This window comes from Polypterus senegalus, chromosome 10 (assembly GCF_016835505.1).
Source record: "Polypterus senegalus isolate Bchr_013 chromosome 10, ASM1683550v1, whole genome shotgun sequence".
NCBI lineage: Eukaryota > Metazoa > Chordata > Cladistia > Polypteriformes > Polypteridae > Polypterus > Polypterus senegalus.
Window position 1 is genome coordinate 2,702,071 of NC_053163.1, and position 23,538 is coordinate 2,725,608.

The following is a 23,538-nucleotide window of genomic DNA, read 5'->3' on the forward strand; positions in this document are numbered from 1 at the left end:
GCGCGGCCTCGGCGTCACTCACTTGGCTTCCAAAGCCCCCCCATCTTTAGTGCTGCGTACCCCTCGAGTCCTCATTTGTAATGTCAACTTCTGACTTGCATGTCTTCTCAGAATTCAAAAAAAAAAAAAAAAAAACTGGCATACATACAGCGCTGTGAAAATGTCTCTGCCCCTTCATGGTGCCCTCTGTGTTTGCGTATTCACCACATGGGAATGTCAGTGGAGCACAAAAGACCACCAGTTACCCCAACATACTGTTTTGAAGCCATCATTTGATTTAGTGCAGCACCCCTGTGAAAAAGTAACCTCAATAGCTGGGTACTTCTGCCACCCTCAACAGCTACAACTACAATCAGCCACTCTCTGGCATTGGGGTCCATTTTGGCCTACTGTCTTCCTCTACGGGATTGTTTTAATTGGTTTCCAGTATAACCCACCCTTTCATGATCCCCCATGAACATCTTGACGGGGGTTCAAGTCTGGTCTTTGACTCAAACTCTCAATCGATGACTGGACCTTCTCCTTCAGGACTTGCCGAGTCCATGCTGCTCTCGGTTATGCCAAGTCACCCAGGGCTCTGAAGGAGTAAAGCAGCCAAACAGCATGGCACTGGCACTACCCTGCCCAACTTGGGCTGTGCTACTCGGGTCTTCCAAACCATTCTGCTGGTGACAGTTATAGGAGTAACCAGGGTGTCCTTTTGGCAACTGATAGATGAAACAGAAGAAATGGGAAGGGGGCAAATACTTTTTCAAAACCCTGTACCAACTTCACAACCCTGGCATGGATGTGTGCTGTCTGGCATCGAAGCCGTCCGCAGGGCGAGTGGTTGGCATTATGAGTGGAATGACTTGCACATTAAGAAACTGACCCTCAATCTGCCAAGGCAAAGTGTGAATGGCAGCTGTGGAGGATGGCAGAGTCCTCCATTAAACCTGCTACTCTTTCTATCGAGCTGAACAGGCAGCCAGCAGTGTGTCAGGAATACTCTGTGCCACCTTCGCCACCCTCTGCAGTGCCCCATGGAAGGTGGTGGGAACAGAGACCCCAAGGTGGTCCAGAACCTGGCGAGAACCTCTTTAGGCTGTGAGACATCATAACTGCTGGCAACGTAAAGCTAGTTGCCCACTCAGCCACTTCGTGCCAGTGTGCCCTACCCATTGTTCTTGGTTTTGCTAGTCAGCTACTAGAGCTCTTGTTGCTACTGGAGGTGGAAATGTAATGGTGGCTGGGGGGTAACTGGCATGGCACCTGGCATGGCACGGGGGCTCAGTCCTACACTGAGGGGTCTGGTGCTCAACTCTGACTTAGTTTTATGCAAATCGGAAGAGATCAGGAAGATCCAGAATGTTCTGGTTTGGGTGCCCAGCACCCTCGTCACAATGGCAGAGGGCACCACCTGTCAGAGGTCCCACAGGCCTGGGGTCTTCAGGGCCTCAGACAGAACACTCCTTATGTGTCTTCCAGTCCTGGTGCCCCCCCAGCTTCTCAGTCAGCCATTGCCCTTCTCGTCGACTCCGCCGTGGATGGTTTTTATCTCTTGTTCTGAATTTAGACAAGCGCAGGACTGGCAGATTTAAACAGCAGGACCAGAAAGCATCGAGACCCGACTTGGCTGTGGAGAAACTCGCCACTTGTGCCCACCAATCTGCACTCAATAATCCATTTCTCCAAAATGGGCAGCCCTGCCTGCCAGCCTCCCGTAAAGAAGCAGTGACGGCATAAGTCCAAGGTCCGCTAAAGACATCACCACAACACCCAGTGGCCTCATCAGTGTGTACATCAGACTTGCTGGGTGCGGCTGCTGATCGCCAGTTTACACAGCCCCAGACTGGCAGGCATGACCCGTTTAGCGGCCGACAGATGACCTTCCAGCACTCTCAGCTTTTCCCCGGACATTCGCAGTTTGATTATGTGTGAGGTGGGCACACAATTGCATGACAATGCATTAAGAGCAACAAAACTGGAATTCATGGAATATTAGTGCATACCGTCCAAGTTATTTCTGGTAAGGAATAAAAAAAAAAAAAAGGGAGGGGAGTTTACATGGAATGCTGTGGGTCTCCTCAATTCCCTCAGTTATTGGGCATCTCCTCCCAGCTGGCACATATCCACACTCGCATGGCACTCCAGCCAGCCATCCTCGTCATTTTCCTCAAATTGTGCTCACTTTGATTTTTTTTCTGTCTCTCCAGCCGCTGCCATGCACACCGCTAGATGGCGATCAACTCAGTAAGGAGAGTACGTGTGTGCCAACGCCAGTAAACCAGTTTAAAATAAAAACATAAAAGCACCTAATAAAGAAAACCACAAAAAGTACTGCACTATAAACACAGCCCACCAAAGTGAGGGACGCCCCCATATTCACACATGAAGAGTTTACCTGCATCTGCCACATGAAATCTTAAAATGGAAGTAAAGGGGCAGAGAGATCAACCAGGAAACAAAAGCTTAAAGATGCAGAATAGCAGTCACACTAGTGTCCCCTACAGGACTGGACACCTCCTCACACTGCCACTCACTGTGCCCCCCTACCCACCTCCTCCATATTTCCAGCGCTCTTCCTTCAAGTCATTGTCCCCCCTTCCCCTTTACCGTTCCCTTCCTGCTCTTGAACCTTGTAACACTCCCTCACTGTCCCCAGGGATCGGGTAAGACCCCTACACAGGACTCGCCTGCCCACAAGGGTACATCTTAGAAGTATGAAGTAACATGAAAGGTCCACAAACCTCCTCTGAATCAGATTCGTCTTGGATGCCAACGAGCCACAGAATCAGAACTGGCAGATTAGGATCTTGGGGTTTAACTTCCAATAACTGAATTGGTCAGAACACAATGCTGCCCCTCAGGACCATAACAGAGGACCCAAGCCCTAAAGGAGTTTGTCACCTGGATGGAGGCGACTGAAGTCCATCACGTGGCCCTCTTACCCCTTGAGGGGTCGTCACCCTTCATCCTCTTTTTGTAAAAGGTCCTCCAGGGCCAGCACATCCCACCCAGTCACACAAGCTGTGCCAAGATGATGCACCCCCAGGTAAATAAATCCACATGTAAAACTGGATGAATTAGAATATAGAATTCTTTATTCTGGGGCCAAACCAAACCAAAATGGTGCCGAGCGGATGAATGCACGTAATGATTACAAATAAAATTAGAAAGGAATTTAGCCCTGGAATAATTTTTTTTTTTTTTGTTTTAAAACTTTCATTCCCTATTAGAAAAGAAAAAAAAAAAAAAACTAACAAAAAACTACTTAAATTAGACAAGTTTTTTGCTGTGTACATTTGTTTAAATTATGACCCCGTTCATTCCTTTAACTCTGTAGCTGAGATTACGCACTCACTACCTGTGACACCACAGATGGGGGCCCCGCTGCTCTCCACCGCTGAAGGGGGTGGGGGGGCGGCAAGCGCACCCTTTCCTAGGCCCCACCCCCCTTCCCTCCTCTGCACCCACTAGAAGAAAAACGGAGCAAAAGCTGCAGTGTGCAGGACCCGAGTGCAATGGCACCACTGAGTCCTTGGACAACCAAAAAAAACAAAAAAGTGGTATCTTAAACTGTGGATGAAAAAAAAAAAAAAAAGGGGCTGGGGGACAACAGGGGTCTTTATCTGGACTCTTCTTCACGGGAAGGGTTTCGTGCTCATATGATGTCTGCTAGGCCGGCTGCTCCAGCGATTCCTCGTACCAAATGACCAGTTTGGGATCTGCAATACAAGGACAGGACAGACATTGGTACCCCTGTAATTTCTTCTCCCACACAAAGCCCATCAGAATCTGATTAAACAGAGAGAGAAAAAAAAGGACCCCTCACCTTGCTTGTGCCTCATGCAGGTCTGCTCCCAGGCTGAGAAAAGAAAAACAAAAAAAAAATGAGTGGTCCCTTCTCATCACAGATATCCCACCCTCAGAAAGGTGCCACCCTCCCCTGGCACTACAAACCTTGGGCGTGGTAGCGCAGCGCCTCCATCAGACTGTAATGCATCTCTGGGGGTTGCTCTGTGCAGGGTTCTTCGGGCTCCTGGGACGGGGTGGGTAGGCGAGCCAACCTATCTGTGTCCATTATGGCAGGGGGCTCAGGTGTCACCCCGTTTCCAAAGTGAGGTGCGGGTTGTGTGACAGGGTCACTGTCTGTCTTGCTGTTCAACTCCTGAGCTGGGTCCGTGTTTTCCGAGCCACTTGGCTCATTAATAAATGAAAGTCCCCACTCGTTTTGAAAAATGGCCCCCAGACTCTGGGGCTCCTCGCCCCCCATAGAGCCAGACCCTGCCTGCCGATGCTGCAGGTTGCCCTTGACCTTAGAGGCATAGCTGATTTTGGGGACAATCTTTGCGCTGCTGTTATCCACAGGGAATGCCGGTGGGGGTTTGAACAGGGTCCAGGCAGAGACATCGTCCACTTTGATTTTCTCCGGTTTGGTTTGTGTGCCCGGGGCAGCGACCTTCTCCCCTGTGGCCTCGCCACCGCCTCCATGCGAGTGGTTCCAGGAGCGCCGCTGGCTGTTCTCCCACATTTTTCCGCTACTCCACCTACGGTCCCTGTCCTTCCGGTACTCATTCCAAATCCGGGGGGAGCGGCGGCCATCCTGCTGTGGCTGATGGTGGTGGTGGTGATGATGGTGGTGGTGATAGTGGCTATTATAGGGGACAGGGGTCCCAGAGCTCCGACCCCCAACCCCTAATAATGCGGCCCCACCTCCTCCTCCGCTGTTTCCTGCAGTCGCCAGGCGTCTGTTTCGAATGTTGTGACCAGTGGATGAACTTAGCGGGCTGGGCTCAGACTGCTCCTGGCGTGACAGGGACTCTATTTCTGGTACAACATCATAGTTACTGGAATCCCAGGTACCTAAGCAATGGAAAAAAGTGAAATGAATAATTAAGTATCACGAAGGACAAGCTGACCTGAATGCTCATCCAGGACCGGAACAAATCATCTTCCCACAATCAATGCAGCATATCTGCACTTCTCATCTCCATTAAATTAATAATACACTGTATATAGAGCTGGGCAGGATTCATATGCCCCCACCCCCCGCCTGGACAAAGCCGGCACCACGGTCAGCATCACATCCTGCGATTATTCCAGTGCTTTTAACACCATCTTGCCTCACAGACTAGAGAATAAGCTAAGGACTCTGGGTAATGATGCACTGAGAGCCACCTGCAAGTCCCAAAGACTACTTGACCACCGAATGTTAGTTTGTGAGGCTCAACTACGCGTCCGAGATGTTGGCGAGGAACACAAACGCCTCAGAGAGCTGTCCTGCCTCCCTTTTTTAGGCCACAGCCTTAATATTAAGTCCCACCTGATGACTCACTGTAACTGGTCTATGACTGACCTGCTGGATATTCTCTCTAGAGCCTAGAGCCCTGCAAACCAAACGTGTTTTACCTACTGGAACAAAACAGGATTGGGGAAGTCATCAGACCGTCGTGTCATTTGACCTGCCCGATGATTAGACCAGCAATTACAGAGGTCAAGTCTGACATTCTCTCCAAACAGAGGCTCCCTAATGTGAAATCATCTTCAGGTAGTGACATGCAGTGACTGAACTCACAGTACCCGTCACTTTATGAAGGGTTAAGTCAGGCAGCCCAGGACAAAAGGAGGTTCCTTTGGGGAGCTTTTATTTGCCTGCTGCCATTTGGCACTTCAGTGTTGTTTTCTTCAGACATCCCTTCCTTCACTCCAGGCAAAGCCATTATGTGGACTCAATTTTTAAACTACGGGTCACGGACACGTTTGGAGTGGGCCACCCGTCGATCATGGAGTAAAGTTAGCCAAATCCATCCAAACAGGAGTGCCAAGTGATAAAGCGCACTCTTACGTGTAGTATTTGTTGTGGTAGGATGTGAAACAAGGCTGTTGACGCATCTTAGAGAGAGACTTTGTTTCTATGGCATGGAAACAAAAAAATATTCCCAACAGCACCCAAGCGAAACAATCCATCGGAGATGGCTGACAAGCAAAGACACGCATAAGAAAAGGGGAGAAAGGAGGGAATAACAGCCAAGTTTGTGAGAAGGGATCATAATGCTTGAAATTTAAAAATGAACAGCGGACACAGCACAAGAATGTGATGATTTTCAGGGGGCTGCAAAGTGAATAGTGTGGAGAGAAGATAAATAGATAGAAGCGAAAGGCACTATATGATAGATGTCACGCCACCATACACTGAATCACAGCAAGTTTAACATACACTGCATGGGAGAATTTCTTCTCGGCACACTACAGTAAATATCAATCTATCGGCAGCTGTGGAAGATGAATTTGGACGACAAAGCTATAACAGAAAACATCAACTGGTTTGTACAAACAGAATTTTTCAGTCCTACAGACAGATGTTGAGCTTAATGTTTACAATCTGGACCGTCTCCCCAATTCAACACTTGACTCCTTCACCCTTATAAAATACAAACTGTGCATTGCATCTGCTTTGAAATCCCTTAAGGTTTGGGCCCAGCGACGCTCTACTCGCCCCACATAGGATATGAAAAAGTCAAACTCGTCTTGAGGTATACTTGTGCAACACACCGAGATTTTTGCACAATGTCCGGCTCTTTTAACACCAAAAAACCTAATTTCTGGAACATATGCAGTGCTGGAAACTATACACTTATGGTAAAAGGTACACCAATGGGGTCTTCAGCAAATAATGACCCTCTATGGGTCTCCGTTGGGAGGATGAATACATTTCTATTACAATCAAAAATATTTAGGACTTTGAACATAAAGCACAAAACTTTAATAATTCAAATGTGCGAGATAAGTACTCCAACTTATTATGCATTTCTGCTCCACAAAGTAGTGAATTGTGTCATTTCCTATGAACACCCTGAATTTGGGTGGCTTATGCCAATTCATCCATCCATCCATCCATTTCCCAACCCGCTGAATCCGGCCAATTTAGAATCGCCAATCCACCTAACTGGCATGTCTTTGGACTGTGGGAGGAAACCCACGCAGACACGGGGAGAACATGCAAACTCCACACAGGGAGGACCCGGGAAGCGAACTCTTAAGGGTCTCCTTACTGCGAGGCAGCAGCGCTACAACTGCGCCACCGTGCCACCCTATGCCAATTCAAATTTGAGTAATTTGGCTACTGTATTACTCAACATTATAAAATAGTTAATAAAAGTGAAAAAAGTGTTGGAATATTCAAATGCAGGAACTCACTCTATTCTGTATACTCTGTTGGCCTGGGTTTGTAAACCTTGCTCTGTTTCTGTAGGTGACATTTAATCAAAAAGTACAACACAGCAAAATGACTCATGACAAGCTCTCCAAAGTCCAAGCCAAGTGTATTTATCTGTCAGACAGGACCATCCGCCCCCACATTCTCAATTTCAGTGGTCACCAACAGGTCAGCTTTAAGGTTTATAAAAAAAAAAAAAAAAAAAACAACCAGTTCAAAACATTCCATTGCAATGTTTACTAGTCTTCTAAATTATTTCAATTCTAATACATTTCCACAGGCTTAACTCATTACATTTGAGCCAAGGATGCACTCTGTATTAAGCTCACTGCCATTTGATTTTTTTTTGTATGAAGTTTGTTTCTTGACCGTGTGCTTTGTTGACATTATGTCGTAGTCACTCTGAAAAACCTGATAAGTAACTTAATCCATCATAATAGTGGATCTCATTCGAAAAAAATACCATTAATGTCAAAAATATTGACTACGGCTGATACCAAATCTAATGTTAAGTGAAGGACACGTTTGGTAATCAAAATAAAAATCTTAAAAGAAACCCAATGAAGTACTTGCAAACACATCTAAGAAAATGGTGGTGTAGCAATAGTGGAGCTCACTTTATGATCAAACTGAATCATTACTTTGACTACTTTATTCCTGGTCTGGACAGGGGGACAATATTAGGGGGCCACCGACATTAGTCTCAAAAATTATTTGTTTCAGTTTATCAGCTCTACTAAAGCTTACAAGTAGAATCTAAACTCTGCTGCACTGCACCTCTGTATTCTAATTGTTTAACACCACATTTACTTTTACATCATCTAGTAATACTCGTGTAAACGACAAGCTTGAAACAAAAATGTCTGATATTACAAGACTCGTTATCTATTTATGAATCCACTGCCATTATGATAACTAGCTCTGAGGGTCTAGGATGGTACCGATTTCCTTCTTTAGATCCTCGAATTAAAAAGTTTAGGAACCCAGTTATTTTTAACATCTTTTGTAATCTTTGAACTCTCCTCTTATATTCTTGTCGTTACCTTTCTACTTTACGCTTTTCCAGCGGTATGCACTTCGATTTTCTCTCCGGAATAAACACATTGGATCTACAAAGCGTGCAAATGCAGAAGACCAAGTCAGCAGGCCAACACCCTGATTTCTCCAGAGCCAGCCAGACTCGCTCGCGGGGAGGCAGGCCCCTCCCGCAAGAAAATTCAAAAGCCAAGCAGCCAAGCAGCCAGCAGGAAACCGGAAGCTACCGCCCGCCAGCGCACGCGCGCAACTCTGGGTAATGTAGTTCTGACATGCCGGCAAAGTGCGTTTAAACAGCACGCAACGGGCTTCGACAGAAACTTAACGGGCTTAACAGTTTCAATGCGGAGTTCTCATTTAACGCAATAAAAACACAAGCTGTGCTAGAAGCGCGTCTAAAAATACTATCGGTGTATGCCGGGAATTGGAGTTCAACAAGTCCCCCTCCCCGGCACAGATTAAAAAAAAAAAAATATATATATATATATATATATATATATACACACACACACACAAATGTAAATCAGCAATGCGGGCCTGAAACTCAACGTCTACCTCCACACCACTGAAGCGGCTCGGTGGACACGCAGCAGCCGTCACATGTGTTCATCGCCTACGTGTTGCCCACACGCATCGCCGGCCACGTCCCGCCGGCTTCTGGCGGATAACGCCCCGCGCAGGCCTCAAGCCCGTCAGTAGAGGGGCAAGGCAGGAAAACCCGTGATCGCCGCCACGCCACGGGGGAGAAAGTAGACGCAAGGACTAACGTGGCAAAGGCCCGCTGGCTCACACGGACACCATGTTCACGAACCTAAACTCTCCCAAATCGAGCCCGCTGCTCTCGGCGTATCCTCCGGCCTGTTATCAAACTGTATGCGGCCTGCAGAGGAGACTCGTTTCTTGAAACGCTGCCTGCGACTCCCCTCCCCCTTCTCCACAACTTGGCCTCCGTACCGTTGCCAGAACTTTCTCGCGTTTTCTACGGACTTGCTCTACTGGGCGGACGACAGCGCCCCTTGGTGTCTGTCAAGCCGGCTCGAGTGGGCCCCGCTGGTCGGCAGTTTCCTGACGTTTTTTTTTCCCCTTTTTTGGAACCTCGATTCGATTTGCTTACCTGACTTGATGTGCATCGTTTCCTGTTTCTATTGCGGTAAAACACAGAGGAGCCCCCCTGGAGGTCAAACGGCCACAGCACGACGGCGGAAAAAACAAACAAAACGGCGTCCCCGCACTCACTGAGACTGAAACCGACCGAGTTGGGCCGAGTTATACAAGGGCTTTGGGGGCGGGGCGAGCTGACTCAGGAGAGGGCGGGGCCGGAGGCGCGCTTCCGCAATCCTGGGGGCGCGTGCTCGCGCGAGTCAGGGAGGGACACATACAGCGGGACCGGGTCACGGCAAGCGCGGCGCGGCGCGCGGTGTCCGATGTCGGTAATTTACTGAGCTAACTGCACTGCTTATATAAATATATATATGTATAAAAAAAAGCCCACTGTCGCCTGCTTTTAACCTTTTATTTACCATCACCTTGAAAATACAAGGAAAAGCTACAAAGTGTCTCAAGAGTTGTGAACCAAAATGGACTCTGTTGTACAAACTGAACGTTAGGGAACATCGTACGCTTTAGGCAAATATTGACAATATCCTTACAACTGTATAGGGGTGTCTGATTTATGTATATGTTAGTTAATTATTGATGGGGTCAAGTGAATAAGGAATTAGACTGACAAGGCATTTAGGCTGCCAGTTTAACTGTTGCCTACTGAGTCACAACCTGAGTCACCTCAACTGAAATAGTGTAAACTCATGAAAATGATAGCCGTATCCATGAAGTGCCCTGGACCTCCTGCACTTCAGAACAGGTAATCCACCTGAAAATAAGCTAGCTTGAGCCTGGCCACTATTTGGATGATGGACCATGTATGAAAAAGCTTGAGTTGCTGATCGAAGTGATGTTAGGGAGGAAAGCATGGAGTCGGTAACCTACGGTCTGTGTGTGGATCCCAAAGCGACGACAAATACACCATACTGTACAGAAGAAAAAATAAATGCCACTGACCTTTGGATGAGATGTAAAACTAGACTGCTGTCCCTCTGTGGTCATAAAACGATCCCCAGACATCTTTTGAAAAGAGTAGGGTGTACCCTGATATTCTGGCTACACTACACTACAATCTGGTCATTCTGGCCACATTATCATCGCCGGTCTATAATTGGCCAAATACATCTGTCACTCTTACAACACCTGACAGCTAATGTGCGGTGAGCATACTGGCCCAAGATAGGCTGCTGTCACATCATCCAGGACAACGCTACACTTTGGTGGTTGTTTAAGTGGCTCCCCACTGTCTATATAGACTAGAAAGGCACTATATACATTTAATTACTCAATTAAGGCATTTATTTATGAGGCCTAGTGCAAAAGGGATTGCACTGAAAGAGCACAAGGCTGCCAGTTCAATGTTCCCTACTGAACTCACAACCTGCGTGCGTCACTTCACCTGACAAACTGTAAAAAGCATAGAAACGACAGATCTATAAGGCATCCTGGACTGGTATTCTCTAAGCCGTGTGCTAAATAATCTCGTTCGATTAAGTGCCCAATGCAGACTCACAACATAGAACTGTAAATGAGTCACCCTGGCCAGACACTAAGTGATAGGCACTACACAGGGAGACCGTAAGCATATCTACATGTGCTTTAATGGTCTGTTCCGGTGATTACCTGAAACCAGGTTAACACACAGAGATTTCTCCGCGAGTTATGTAGCCATATAAACCCTTCACCAGGTTGCAGTTAACGGATTTTGTAGTCTGTGCATGTCTGCCGCTCCCTGTTACCCCGCGCATTTCTCTGCTTTTCACACGCATCCAGCAGCCACTGGAAGAAAATGGTGGACGTGTCCACAAGGAAATTTCCTGACGCACATGCTTGGGCCATCACTTTATTCCTTCTCCTGGCTGAAGTAATCTGTCTCAATATTTTAGAAATTGCAAAGTTTATTTTGACGAACTGAACAAACAGTGCTAAGCTCAGCGGGACAATCTCGGGCTGAATGCACGTTATCGGATTCATCTTTTCTTTCGCATGTTTTTGTGACACTGGAGCGTTCTGATGAAGGAGAACTCCATCAGAAGACTCTCACGTGTAAATGGAGGTTTTGGAGGAAACCAGGTTTCTGCCTTAACTGGTTGCTCACCGTATCCTGGTGTGGTGTTGTGTGTGCACGTAAACGCATGAACTCGGTGCTGCCTAGAATACCTCTCTGGACTTGTGTGCTGGGCACTTGAAAAGGAATCCAATGACTTTTACAGCTGCATATTAACACAGAGTAGGCCATAATCAGTGGCACAGCTGTCTGTCTGAGTGCTCCTCAATTTCCTCTTACATGTCAAACATTCACACTAACAATTTTAGCACCGTATGAGTGAGCATAACCAGACTGGCACTGTAAAAAAAAAAAAGGGTGCCGAGGTACCCAGTACCCAACTTTACACCTTGGCTGTGTTTCTTGACTTGAGTTGGGCTGGACTGCCGGAATAAAATTTACTGTACTGGTTTTTTTTTGTAAACATATATTTTAATCCACATGGACAGAATAAGTTGAACAAGAACAGCAAAAACTTAAAAGCCAAGAGAAAGAGGTTACATGGACCAGAGCAATTCAACACAGCCAGAAAAGACGGATGGGACTTGTACTTGGGCACAATGGGCTACTAAGAAAGATAAGAGAATGAGGCTACTGATTAGAGTGTGCCAAAGTGTGAAAAGCACACATTCCATGACAAGGATTTGCCTGTGACAATCTTTACTTGGGGGCTGATAATGTACAGTGTAAACCCTCAGACATGGCCGACCGTTGCTTATTTCTGCAGGGATAGTTCAGGTAATCAACAGGATTAAGTTGTAGATTGCAGATCAGAACTAATAAACCACTTCTAAAGAAATCCATATTGCACAAGTACAGTATAATGTTCAATAAAATGGGTGTCCATTGAAGAAGTGCTTAAAATGGACAGATGTCTATTATCCCTAAGCTGGTGTGAAAAACAGAGGTCAGCTAAATAAACCTGCCAGCCTGATAGGCCACACTTTTCTTGCTTTCAGCCGTCTTCATTTTGTGCATAACAAGGATACACAGAATGATAACCAGCCAACAGGAGAGACGGGGGGGATTGGGGTTAATCCAGGTTTTCAAAACCCTCAAAGGGGATGACAAAGTAGATGCAGCAGAATTCTGTCAACTTAATGGTGCATCACGTACTCGAGGACAACAGTGGAAATTAAGGGGAACTGCATTTGAGTCTGAAGCCAGGAAGCACTTCTTTATATAAAGAGATCTGGATATCTGGTAGATACTACTGAGTCAAAGCTGAAACCTTGACAACTTTTAAGGCTTCATCCACACTACCCCGTTTACATTTTAAAAACGTGATCGCCGTCCACACTAGCATTTTCACATAACCAAACTGGACAAGAATGCAGTACAGACGCCTTTAACTTAATCGCTGACTGATTTTCTGATTTTGCTTCACTGATGCTGATGTTTCCCGTGCAGTATGGGAGGCTGCGACTGTCGCACAATCCAAAGAATTTCCAACACTTCCGAAATTTCATTCAGGGGCCTTGTATTGTTAAGAGTGGAGTGATGGCTCTGAGGCTAGGGATCTGCACTGGCAATCGGAAAGTTGAATCCCGTAAATGTCAAAAAAAAAGAGGCACTCTGCTCTGTTGGGCCCTTAACCTGCAATTGTTGAGCGCTTTGAGTAGTGAGAAGAAGCGCTATATAAATGCAAAGAATTATTATTAAGAGTCTGATTGAGTTTCCTGAAATTCATTCTGCAGCGCCCATTGTATACATATAGTCTGGGCACATCAATCGGAATGAACGCGCACACTGAGCACATATAGGACTGCCGACCCCACCGTGCAATGCTAGTAGGTGCTTGACCACGATTTCTAAAAATCACACAATGCACAATTTAGATGTATATAGTAAGCAACACAATCAGAGTCACGGAAAGACAATTTTCCATACCTGCTCTTTTTTTTCTTCCGTGAAGGGTGGCCAATCAGGGAAGACTCATGTAAGAAGGCGATGTTCAAGAGCTCTCTGACAGAAAGCAAATTTGAGTTTTCGAGTCGGAAATTTCATATGAAAGCACTATAAACTCTGTGCTACAAGTCAGACAATTCAGATAAAACAAAGCTACCTGGATTTGTCCGAGTTGGGTCGTATTGCTGACCTTTCACTGTATTCAGTTGTATAAAATGTCTGGTCAACTTTGAATTGCAATTAGAACAGAATAATACACATTCGAGGTGTTTACTTTGCTCTTAATTTACATAAAAAATGATGTTTATCTTTAAATTGTCTTTTTATGCACACTAAGTGACAAATCAACAGCGACCTCGCGTTTCTCCAAATAGTTCAGCCAAAACGTCAAGGGAATTCACGTTAAGTGGGAAGGTGTGAAGTCAAAACTCGGAGCTCCAAATAGTCTGAGAGCAGTGAGCCCAGCACAAGCGCAAAGCTACCAACCACAGCGTGATGGGGTCTGTGTTTTCACCCGTCTACACTGAAACTCTGTGTCGGCGTTTTTAAAAGGACCCAGCTCTGGAAGTGTACATTTTCAGGGGTTGGAAAAACCAGTGTCGTGTGGACAAAAAAATATAAAATGGATGCAAATGTCTGTGTTTATTAACGAAAACGTAGTAGTCCAAAAAAAAAAAAATATGGATGAGATATTAGGACAGGTGAGCTAATAACTGAACAAACAAGCTCAATGGACTGAACAGTCTCCTCTCCTCTGTCAAATTTCTTATAAGCCATTTGACAAACAAGAGGCAACCATTCACTCCACTGGTTTGTCCCATTATGCCATCCAGATACTGGACATTACTCAAGTCTCAGAAAGCACAAGCTGACTAGTAAGACACATATAAAGTAAATTTATACACACAAAAAAAAAAACTAATTCAGAAACGGACGCCCTGATTACACATCTGGTCTTTTATTATCCAACACTCTACACGGGGAGACTGGCAACGCTGATGAATAAAGAAAATGAAACAAACACGACCTTCAAGCAAAACGGGCTGCCAACCTAACCTGCCCTCTAATGACCAAACTCCCACCCAAAGGTATCCCCTGAACCGAAGCACAAACCTGACTTGTGGCGGATGCGATTCTGCAGGTTCTTCAGCTCCGTGTGCAGGTCCCACTGCTCCTTGTTTCCAAAATCCAGCAGGTACTCCTCAGGGTTGCGGTTTTCGTCCATGATCGCCCGAGTTTTAGCAGCGATGTGTCGAAGTGTTTGTGTCTGTGTGTGGAGGGGCAGCAAGTTCCTAATTTAGAACGACGAGATCGACCACCCAGCAGCGATTAAAATATCTTAATACGGCGACGTTAAGGGAAAAATGCCTGTTTTAATTTGCCGTGTGACGTCAAATATTAAAATGGCTTAATACATAAATTTTAAGAAAAAAACTTTTTTTTTTTTTTTTAGGGTTTTCGAGTGACTTACAAGGTTACACCAAAACGTGTACTAGCCAAACCGAACTGTCAAAGATAAAGACTCGCACTTGAGGTTTTAAAAGATTTTGGAAACTGTAACGAAATAAATTAGGACGAATTACATACAAATAAACAGCAGCTAAAAGTGGCCGGTCGGCCCGTTTCTCGGATTTCCCGTGTAAAGTTGTCCGCACATTGATCGCTCCGTCAAGCCGCTAAGCCTTGTGGCTCTTCTGGTGGGGTGCTTTTACATGCAGTAGACCCCCAAAATTCCGTTCTTTTCTTCTCTGTTCGCGATAAATAATAACGAACCCGATCCGAGGCCCCCCTTTGGCAGAGGCTTGATACACTTCGGATTGCGGGGAACTTTCAAGAATCTTCTCCTTCGGCACGGCGACTCTCGGATCCGCCAGCGAAGTACACCAAACAACGAGGAGTTTCGAGAAGCTAACGGTAAAACGTCAAACGGGCCACCTTTCGGTACAAACCCGCGTCTGGGTAAAAGAAACTGAGGCTTCAAGTGACTCGCACCGCCGAACACGCGTCAACCCAACGAACTCTGCTCGTCGGCGTACTTCTCTTCTGCTTCCGCACTTTCCTTCGTGATAACACAACTACTTAAATTTGTAAACCCAAACATACATGTACTTTATATAACAAATATATTTATAGTTTATATATATATATTTTAAGGTGTACATGTGTCTGTTGCGTCTTAAAATTGCAGAAAAATATACATTGGTGGACACACTGGGCACTGTGCGTTTTCGTTACGGCAGATTCGTCAATAAAAACGCTGAGGTTAGATATTTGTTTTTTTTCCTCCCAGTTTGTAAATCCCAATATAAACGGAGCACACAACAGGCGATTCCACTTTAGCATCAATTTCCATATTTTAAAATCGATGAATACCGTTGTATTTTTATTTTTTTTTTAATTACGGGACACGGAAGCGCCAAGTCCCCCATGTTGGCTCCGTTTGAAAGCCGCCATATTGGACCCGCCCACAGTTTCTCCAGCCGCAGAGCAGCCCGCCGGGCGCCCCGAACAGCCTATAGAATTGTGTGTCTTATGTCACATGGTCGAGAAGGCGCAAACTCCCGCGGAAGCCTGCGGGGCTGGAAGCGTTGATGTCACGTGATTTGAACTACGTAGCAGTTTGCGGAAGAACTGGAGAAAACGCAGTCAAGTGTTATTGTATGTTATTATTTATAGTTCGTGCCAAAGGACCACACTTATCAGTTAGAACATCAGGTGCCAAATTCTGTAAGTGATTTATTTCCGCTTTATGACTCGTTTGGCTGGAAAGTTGACGTTAACACAAATACATGTACATTTTAACTATATTCAACCCAAATAAGACTAAAATCAGTGGATTAACTGGAACACTCATTCAGTTACTTAGGTGTTGAAAAATTCAGATATACAGATGATATTTTATTTATTAACATATCAAGTAAAACGCAGAGGAGATCTTTAGGCTTGTTTATCCGAGTCAATCTTTTTCTTAACCTCAAAACCTACAAATTAATTGATTCAGCCTTATTCAAATATATTTGGAAAAATAAAAAAATACAAGGAGTACTATAATTAAACGACACTTAGAAGAAGGATTCGATGTTCTTAATTTCATGTCCATTTATATTTATTTGCATAGCCGATGGTTTTATCCAAAGCGACGTACATAACGGGAGTAAACGTCAGTCTGGAAGGCTGATTGAGAACAAGTGTGACAGGACAAGGTGACAAAAGTGGTCATCACTCTGAACAACATACAAGCGAGTTACAATTCCTAGATTAGAAAAACCTAACAGCTTCTATGACTTAAACGGCAAACGAGAGGCTTGCGAAGCTTCTTAAACACACTGAGGGGGTCAGCAGCTCGAATGAATGGACGTGGACAGCGCCTTCCAAAAGCCCGGGGCTGAGCGTGCATTCAGTTGGTTTTTCAAATAAACGAGATCAAGAAATGCATCAGTAATGGCAGTAGCCCATGGTTTGGAATCCCAAAAAATCATGTTAAAGAGTGTGGTGGCCTAGGCTTATTATTATTTTGTGATGTGAAGTGCAGCTGATTATCTCTCCAATTATCCATCCATTATCCAACCTGCATTATCCTAACTACAGGGTCACGGGAGTCTGCTGGAGCCAATCCCAGCCAACACAGGGCGCAAGGCAGGAAACAAATCCCGGGCAGGGTGCCAGCCCACCGCAGACCTCTCCAATTATTATATCAAATTTTCACAAACAAGCCCTTGAGCCTTGGAAAACTGCTTATAAGCACAATGTCTCTCGTCTGGAATAATCAATACATGTCATCTAGGAATACATCTAATTTCAGACAAGCACGGTATGATAAAGGGAGATGCTTTGTGTCTGACCTACTTGATAAACCCTACGTGTTTTACGCTCTTACCAAGACTTTATAGACCACCATAATATTGCTGTTGAGTTTAAAGATTTCTTTAAGGTTAATCATGTAATTCCCAGTACTTTTTATTATAAAATCAAATTGCTTAGATTCTCATATTGAGTTAAAAGCTTCCTACTGCGGCGAAACGTTTGTGTAGTGGTAGCACTGCTCTCTCGCAATAAGGAGACCAGCGTTTGCATCCCTGTGTGGAGTTTGCATGTTCTCTCCTTGTCCGTGTCCGTTTCCTCCTGTTGTCCAAAGACATGCAGGTTGGGTGGACTGGTGATGCTACGTTGGCCCAGTTGTGTGTGTGTGTGTCTGTAGTGTGTTCAGCCTTCGATGGGATGGCACCCTGCCCTGGGGTTGTTTCTGCCTTGCACTCTGTGCTTTCCAGGACAGGCAGAAGCCCCCCTCAGACCCCAGCTCAGGATTATACAGGCTGAGAGTGGGGTATGGTATGGTTTCAGCTCTGTCTCCATTTTTAGGCTGCAAGTCTATCAACGTTCACATCAGGAATGCTATTCTCCTATTGGATAACTTTATCTCTTATGCCCCTGTTAGATGAAGCTCCACGATTTGGTACATAAAGTGGAAAATGGCCTACTGTGTGCCATATCAGTTTTTTATACTAAACACGGTTAAAGACGTCCACTTCAAAATCATAAGTACATGTCACCCAACTTACAGAACTGATATTCTTATCAATTAATTCATAACTATGATATTATTACATCCCTAAAGTGCACTTTCTTACAGAAGAAGATGAATCTTTCTCACATCATTTTTATTTCTGCACCTTTCCAAAAGCACTACGAAATGATATACTGCGATACCTTAGAATCCAAACTTAATCCGTTTCAGAATCCCATTCGAGTTCCAAGACAATTTTCCCCCTTTGTGGGTCCCACAAACTTGAATTTTTAAAATTAATTGAACAGTAAATACACTGGATTTTAAGGTAAAATATTAAGAAGTAATAATAATATTTGAATAAAAATGTAAAGTAATAAAATGAAAAATATAAAAAACCTGTATTTACCTTAAAAAGTGATGAGATCTTTCTTAACCTCAATTGTAACCCTAACAGCTTTCCTCGTACGATACTAGCGGCAGGGCCCGGCATCATCCAGGTATGTCATTTTAAAGCAGCACTGGAATTTCTTTTTGGAAGCAGAATATCCATCCATCCATTTAAATTTATTTCACTCAACTAATTAAATTTATTTTACTTAACTAATTAAATTTATTTCACTCAACTAATTTAATTTATTTCACTCAACTAATTTAATTTATTTCAGTTCTCTTCCTCACTAGTAAAAAGGACTATATTTCCACCCACACACACATACCCTCTGACCCACTGGTACCCCCAGGTCAACATTTTGGGCTCCAAGGTAGTCCAAGATATGTGTGCAACTTGGGTGTGGAATTGCGTAAGGGACAAACACCCACACACCCACCTTCAGCTTCATATATAAGATAATGGAACGTAATGGTGACCCATACTGTACAACGGCAAAAAATGTCAGAAACGTTCCTTCACATCTCTATAATCCACATGTCCTGAGCTCAAAACGTGTTAAGTGCCTGCGGTTTTGCTAAAATATTGTGAACAGTTCAATCTGGGAAGGGCAGCCAGCAGTCCTCTTCATTGTTATCATGAAAACCCATTCCCATAATTCTGTGCTTTTCAATTGAAGACCCGCCTCTGTCACTCCTTCATTGGTCAAGAGTCGTGTCTTCACCTCAAGAGCACAGTATCACAGGAATGGGTTTCCTTGTTTATGACGAATGTCGCCTTTCCAGGAATTACCGCAATGCCGGGGCTTTGCCCGCTTTGAGCATATGACTGGCTGACGGGCATGTGGCTTGTGCAACACGAGTGTTTTCTTTTCTCCAACGACTCTTTTCACGTCAATCGCCATTCCGCAGCACGGGTCACCTTTAAAGAATATTTTTTTTTCCTCTTGTTCAGTTCTTTTGTCCTTATGGGTTAAATGACATTTTAAAAGTCAGTTTTGGGTGGTTTATTCCTTTAATCTCTGAAGCTCTCATTTTCTTAACAATTTAGCCGTTGTGACTTTAGTGTGTAACTGATTCCTTCTTTTTTAATGTTTGCATTCTGTAAATTATATTACTAATGTATTTCAATATTGATACAATAAAAGAGAGAGAGCGGGCACTGATACAGCGCATTGCTGCACCCCACCACACGACAAACCAACTCAGGATCCCAGATTAGGACCCGAGTGTAGCCATGCAGCGGGTGACACCTCAGCACCACACTGGTTCAGATGGAGTGGAACAATGTGAAGGTTTTTTTATGGTGGCTGGAGTGCCAATTCTGCCACCAACCCCCAGGTTTTCCCCCGCAGGTTCAGTGCGATTAAAAAACAGATACACGGCTAAGTGTCTTTTCAAAGCCGTGTAAAAGTGAGCACACAAAATCTGCGCTGTCTGCTTTGATAGAGCTTTGGCGCTCGCTGCTCAGTTGCCCCTTACCACCTGGGGCATGGATGTCAAGGGCAGCCCACTGAGCTCGGTGACTAATGTAGGGGAACTCAAACTGAACATTCAACTCTGGTGTGGTGGCTCTGAGGCTAGGGATCTGCACTGGCAATTGGAAGGTTGCCAGTTCGAATCCCATAAATGCCAATAGAGACTCTGCTGTGTTGGGCCCTTTGGCGAGGCCCTCAACCTGCAATGGCTGATCGCTTTGAGTAGCGAGAAAAGCGCTATATAAATGCAAAGAATTATTATTATTTATTTCACCCGTTGCTCTACAATTATTATGTGGTTGCACTCACCAAAGGGTCCAGAAGGGGGCACTGGGACGGTTTTGCCCACCTTGTGCCCTCTAAATGGTCGCTTGGGTGTCCTCATGATGGCATGAGGCCTGCGCTCCAGGCCAGCGCTGCCCTCCTCAGGGCATACTTTACAGAATGTGCCCATCTTGTAGGTGCAGGAGTGTGCCGTTCTACTTCTGGTTTGCTTGTCCCCTCCTCCATGTCTTTGCAAGGTGCCCACCTCCTGCCAAGCTGTTTTGCAGGCTTCAGATGGCACAGATTTTTCCCTTCCATGAAGCTGATGTGGGGCAGCACAGAAGCTGTCTGGGAGCTTGGAATCTCTCCCCATGGGGGGCTCAAATGGGAATGTTTTGGGGTTGAGGGTCACAGATTCCTCCATTTTTTCATCTGAATTGGCATTCTCTCCAGTGCACTCTGAAGGTGTAAATTGCCCAGCCTGCACCCCAAGAGGTCCGTCAGCTGGCACACTCCTGTCGTGGTGCTCCACTTGTGCCTGGCTCACCGGATGCCCCTCGCTCTGGGGTGTTTTCTGTGGAGCCTCTTCTGGACAGCTTTGATTCTGATTGCCACTTATGGGTTCATCTTTGTTCTTCTTGGCAGTGCCACCCTGGTGTCCTGACTTGATTTTGCTGCTCTTCTCTTCTCCCCTGTCGCAGTCAAGTCTGGGGCACCCGTGCTCTTCCACACTCCAGCTTAATCGATCACAGCTGGCAGGACACCAGTCAACACCTGTGTCCATGTCCCGTGGCACCTGAATCTTTCCATAGTTCTCCTCCAGCTGTAGAAATTCTCCCAGCGGCAGTCTGGTCAGCTCCCGGGTTCGACTTAAGACCGCCTGGACCTGCAGTCAGAACAACAAGGGAGAAGCTGAAGTGTCAGGCGTAAAGCAGCCTCATGTGATCGTTATATAGCGCCTTTCATGTTAAGCTCTGTAAAGCTGCCGGTGGCAGAGGGGGTTCAGCTCTACTGTCCTACGTGACGGGCACCGCACAAAAAGTTGTGTCCATAGAAAGCGGCGAGAGACGCTCCGAGGGCACATTTCTACATAATCAATCAATCAACATTTATTTATATAGCACATATTCATACAAAAAAATGTAGCTCAAAGTGCTTTATGAAATGAATGGAATGAATGGAAAAATTAATAGAAAAATAGAAGACACAATAAAAAATAAACATAAGTCAACATTAATTAACATAGAATAAGTAAGGTCCGATGGCCAGGGAATTACGTCCTAAACAGGAAAGGGACCGAGTGGCATATGAACGAGTGCTGCACATGGAGGGCACAACATAAAGAGGCAATAATTATAAAAAAAAATATATACAGTAGTGGTCTCCCCTCGACTTTCTCATATACTCAGATATGGATATTTGACCCACAAGACAATGATTTATATTTTTATATTATGTACATTAAAGAACCATCAACAACAAATCCAATCAAATGAATAATTTAATTTTGAACAATTATGATCAAAGTCAAGTTGAATAAAAGGTAAAGGACCACTTCCGGTTAGCGGAAACGGCCCAAAAGGTGATAGAAATCTGCGGTTTGTACTGAATACTTGTATGGCAAATTGGGTTGACCGAAGTGAAGGCGACTCAAGTTAACGTGTTTACACGCACAGACAGACGCACATAAACTCGTATTTTCGGATTCAGGGTGGTCTTAAAAGTCGAGACTTATCACAATCTTGAAATGGAACTTTTGGATACTTTGAGAGAGTAATATCAGTAAATCTTCATCAGAAAAGGCACCGCAGATCAGCGTGAAAGGCGCTATATCATAATGCAGGTATGAAGGGATCTCTAGATAACGGAGCCACGTTTCACACTGAAAGACCCCACGGTATGTAAAGCAGTGGTTAACCCGTGCCATGCTGTATAAAAGTGTGAGGGGTCTTTAACATGAGGGAAATATTGCAGTTCGCCACTGGCCTACCGAGGGCGGTTTTGAGTAAAAAAGACCCCAGAGTATGGAGAAGGTGGGCGTGTTTAGTGCTGTGTAATAATTGCATTTAGACTTGAGCAGGATGGGGGCTGTCACGAAAGACCCCGCTGTATGTGAAGCAATGAACAAAGTTTAAGATGTAAGGCACTATATTATGAAGAGTCTTTACCGTGCAGTTTGCCTTTAGCACAACAGGAAGTAAAGACGGTTCTCAGCCTGAAAGACCCCACAGTATGGCCAAATGGGATGTTTAATATGTACGGCGCTATATAAAGTGTGAGGAGTGCTCCACTGTGGGAGGTGCTGCATAATATTGCAGGTATAGCCTCTGGAATTACGGGCGCTGTATATACGGGCATTAAAGACCCATCATGATGAATGTAAGGTGCTATATACAGTAGAAGTGTAATGTCCGTTCAGCGTGAAAGGTGCTTACTTTGTAAACTGATAACGGGGCCTCTACAGTAAGAAGAATGTGATGACTGGTCACCGTGAAGGCAGTGACTGCACTTGTGGCGTAAACGGGCTCCCTCCACACACAGCCCTGTGATGTTCCGCTATAGAAACTTGTTTTCAACAGGAATGGCTGTGCGTGAAATGGCCACTGACTGGCATCGGCACGAAGAAAGCAAGCGGCGTGTCCTTCCAGAAAGTGCTCGAAGGACTTCAACTTGTTGGTGCATTTACATTTCTAAACCGGCTTAATCCAACTCGGGGTCAGGAGGAGCCGAAGTCTTAACCCTGCAGTCATCTGTACCTCTCTGGGGAAGGTGAGAGGAAAAGCCACGGGGGCACAGGGGGAACGTGCGACCTCCACACCAAATCAACACGCGCTCCGCCGCCGCTTCTAATTATTTCTGCTGAAACTGACGTTTTGGTGAATCGAGCTTACCTCACCCGACGTGTGAGTGTGTGTGTGTGTGTGTGTGAGTGTGTTGATGTGGTTGCCATGCTGTGTTCAGTTAAGCTCCTTTTTCCATCCATCAGTTAACATAGAAACAAAAACTGCGTGCGCCCCGCCACCGGCTACGCCAATCACAAGTTGTGAGTCTCGTTACGTTAGCCGTAATCAACCAATCACTTCATCTTCATTTGATATAGCGCCTTAGACCTTAAACATGACATAACGACCCACAAATAAGCGCAACATCCTAAGACAACGCAGACTCCACACGTCCTCATGAACTCCTGCTCTCTGCCCTCGGTGCATATAGCGCCTTTCGCTCCCTACCTCCTCCGTGAGCTGCGTGTCGAGGAGCAGCTGGTCGTAGTGCAGCAGGAAGCCTTCACTGTCGTGGTCCAGCACACACCTGGTGAGCTTCAGGGCCCAGGACAGGATGTCCATTCCAGTCGTTCGCGATGTCCGTCAGGGTTTCTTTTCATTTCATTCTGTCGCTGGAGAGAGAGAGAGAAAGACTCGACGGACCCCCCCACCCCGCTCCACGTGACGCGATTGCGTGCTTTACTGTTGCTGAGGACGCGAGAGACGGTTGCTAAGGGAGCTCGATTGTTCGCGGGGTTGAGGTGAGCGGCTGTACGCAAAACGAACAAAAATACAGCGGCGTTGCGAGCAAACCGACGGAAAAAAACGCACCGAGGACCCCCATAAGGCGT

At 45.4% G+C, this 23,538-nt stretch overlaps 2 protein-coding genes across 3 annotated transcripts; both read right to left on the reverse strand.

The window, feature by feature from the left end:
• Positions 1-3,585: 3,585 nt before the first annotated feature.
• si:ch211-214j24.10 (uncharacterized protein LOC558894 homolog) lies at positions 3,586-15,256 on the reverse strand. 2 transcript variants are annotated; one of them, XM_039764876.1, is made up of 4 exons: positions 14,403-15,256; positions 3,943-4,845; positions 3,815-3,847; positions 3,586-3,707 (listed from the first exon to the last, which is right to left on the reverse strand). In XM_039764876.1, exons 1-4 carry the CDS (start codon positions 14,512-14,514, stop codon positions 3,658-3,660), a joined length of 1,098 nt encoding a protein of 365 aa, XP_039620810.1. In that variant the 5' UTR covers positions 14,515-15,256; the 3' UTR covers positions 3,586-3,657. The 2 variants fall into 2 exon arrangements, with proteins under 2 accessions (XP_039620810.1, XP_039620811.1); XM_039764877.1 differs by lacking the exon at positions 14,403-15,256 and adding an exon at positions 9,348-9,489.
• Positions 15,257-19,926: 4,670 nt separating this feature from the next.
• On the reverse strand, positions 19,927-23,316 carry LOC120536340. The gene is made up of 2 exons (XM_039764666.1): positions 23,156-23,316; positions 19,927-20,811 (listed from the first exon to the last, which is right to left on the reverse strand). The coding sequence occupies exons 1-2, from the start codon at positions 23,267-23,269 to the stop codon at positions 19,927-19,929; spliced, it is 999 nt and encodes a 332-aa protein (XP_039620600.1). The 5' UTR covers positions 23,270-23,316.
• Positions 23,317-23,538: the final 222 nt, after the last annotated feature.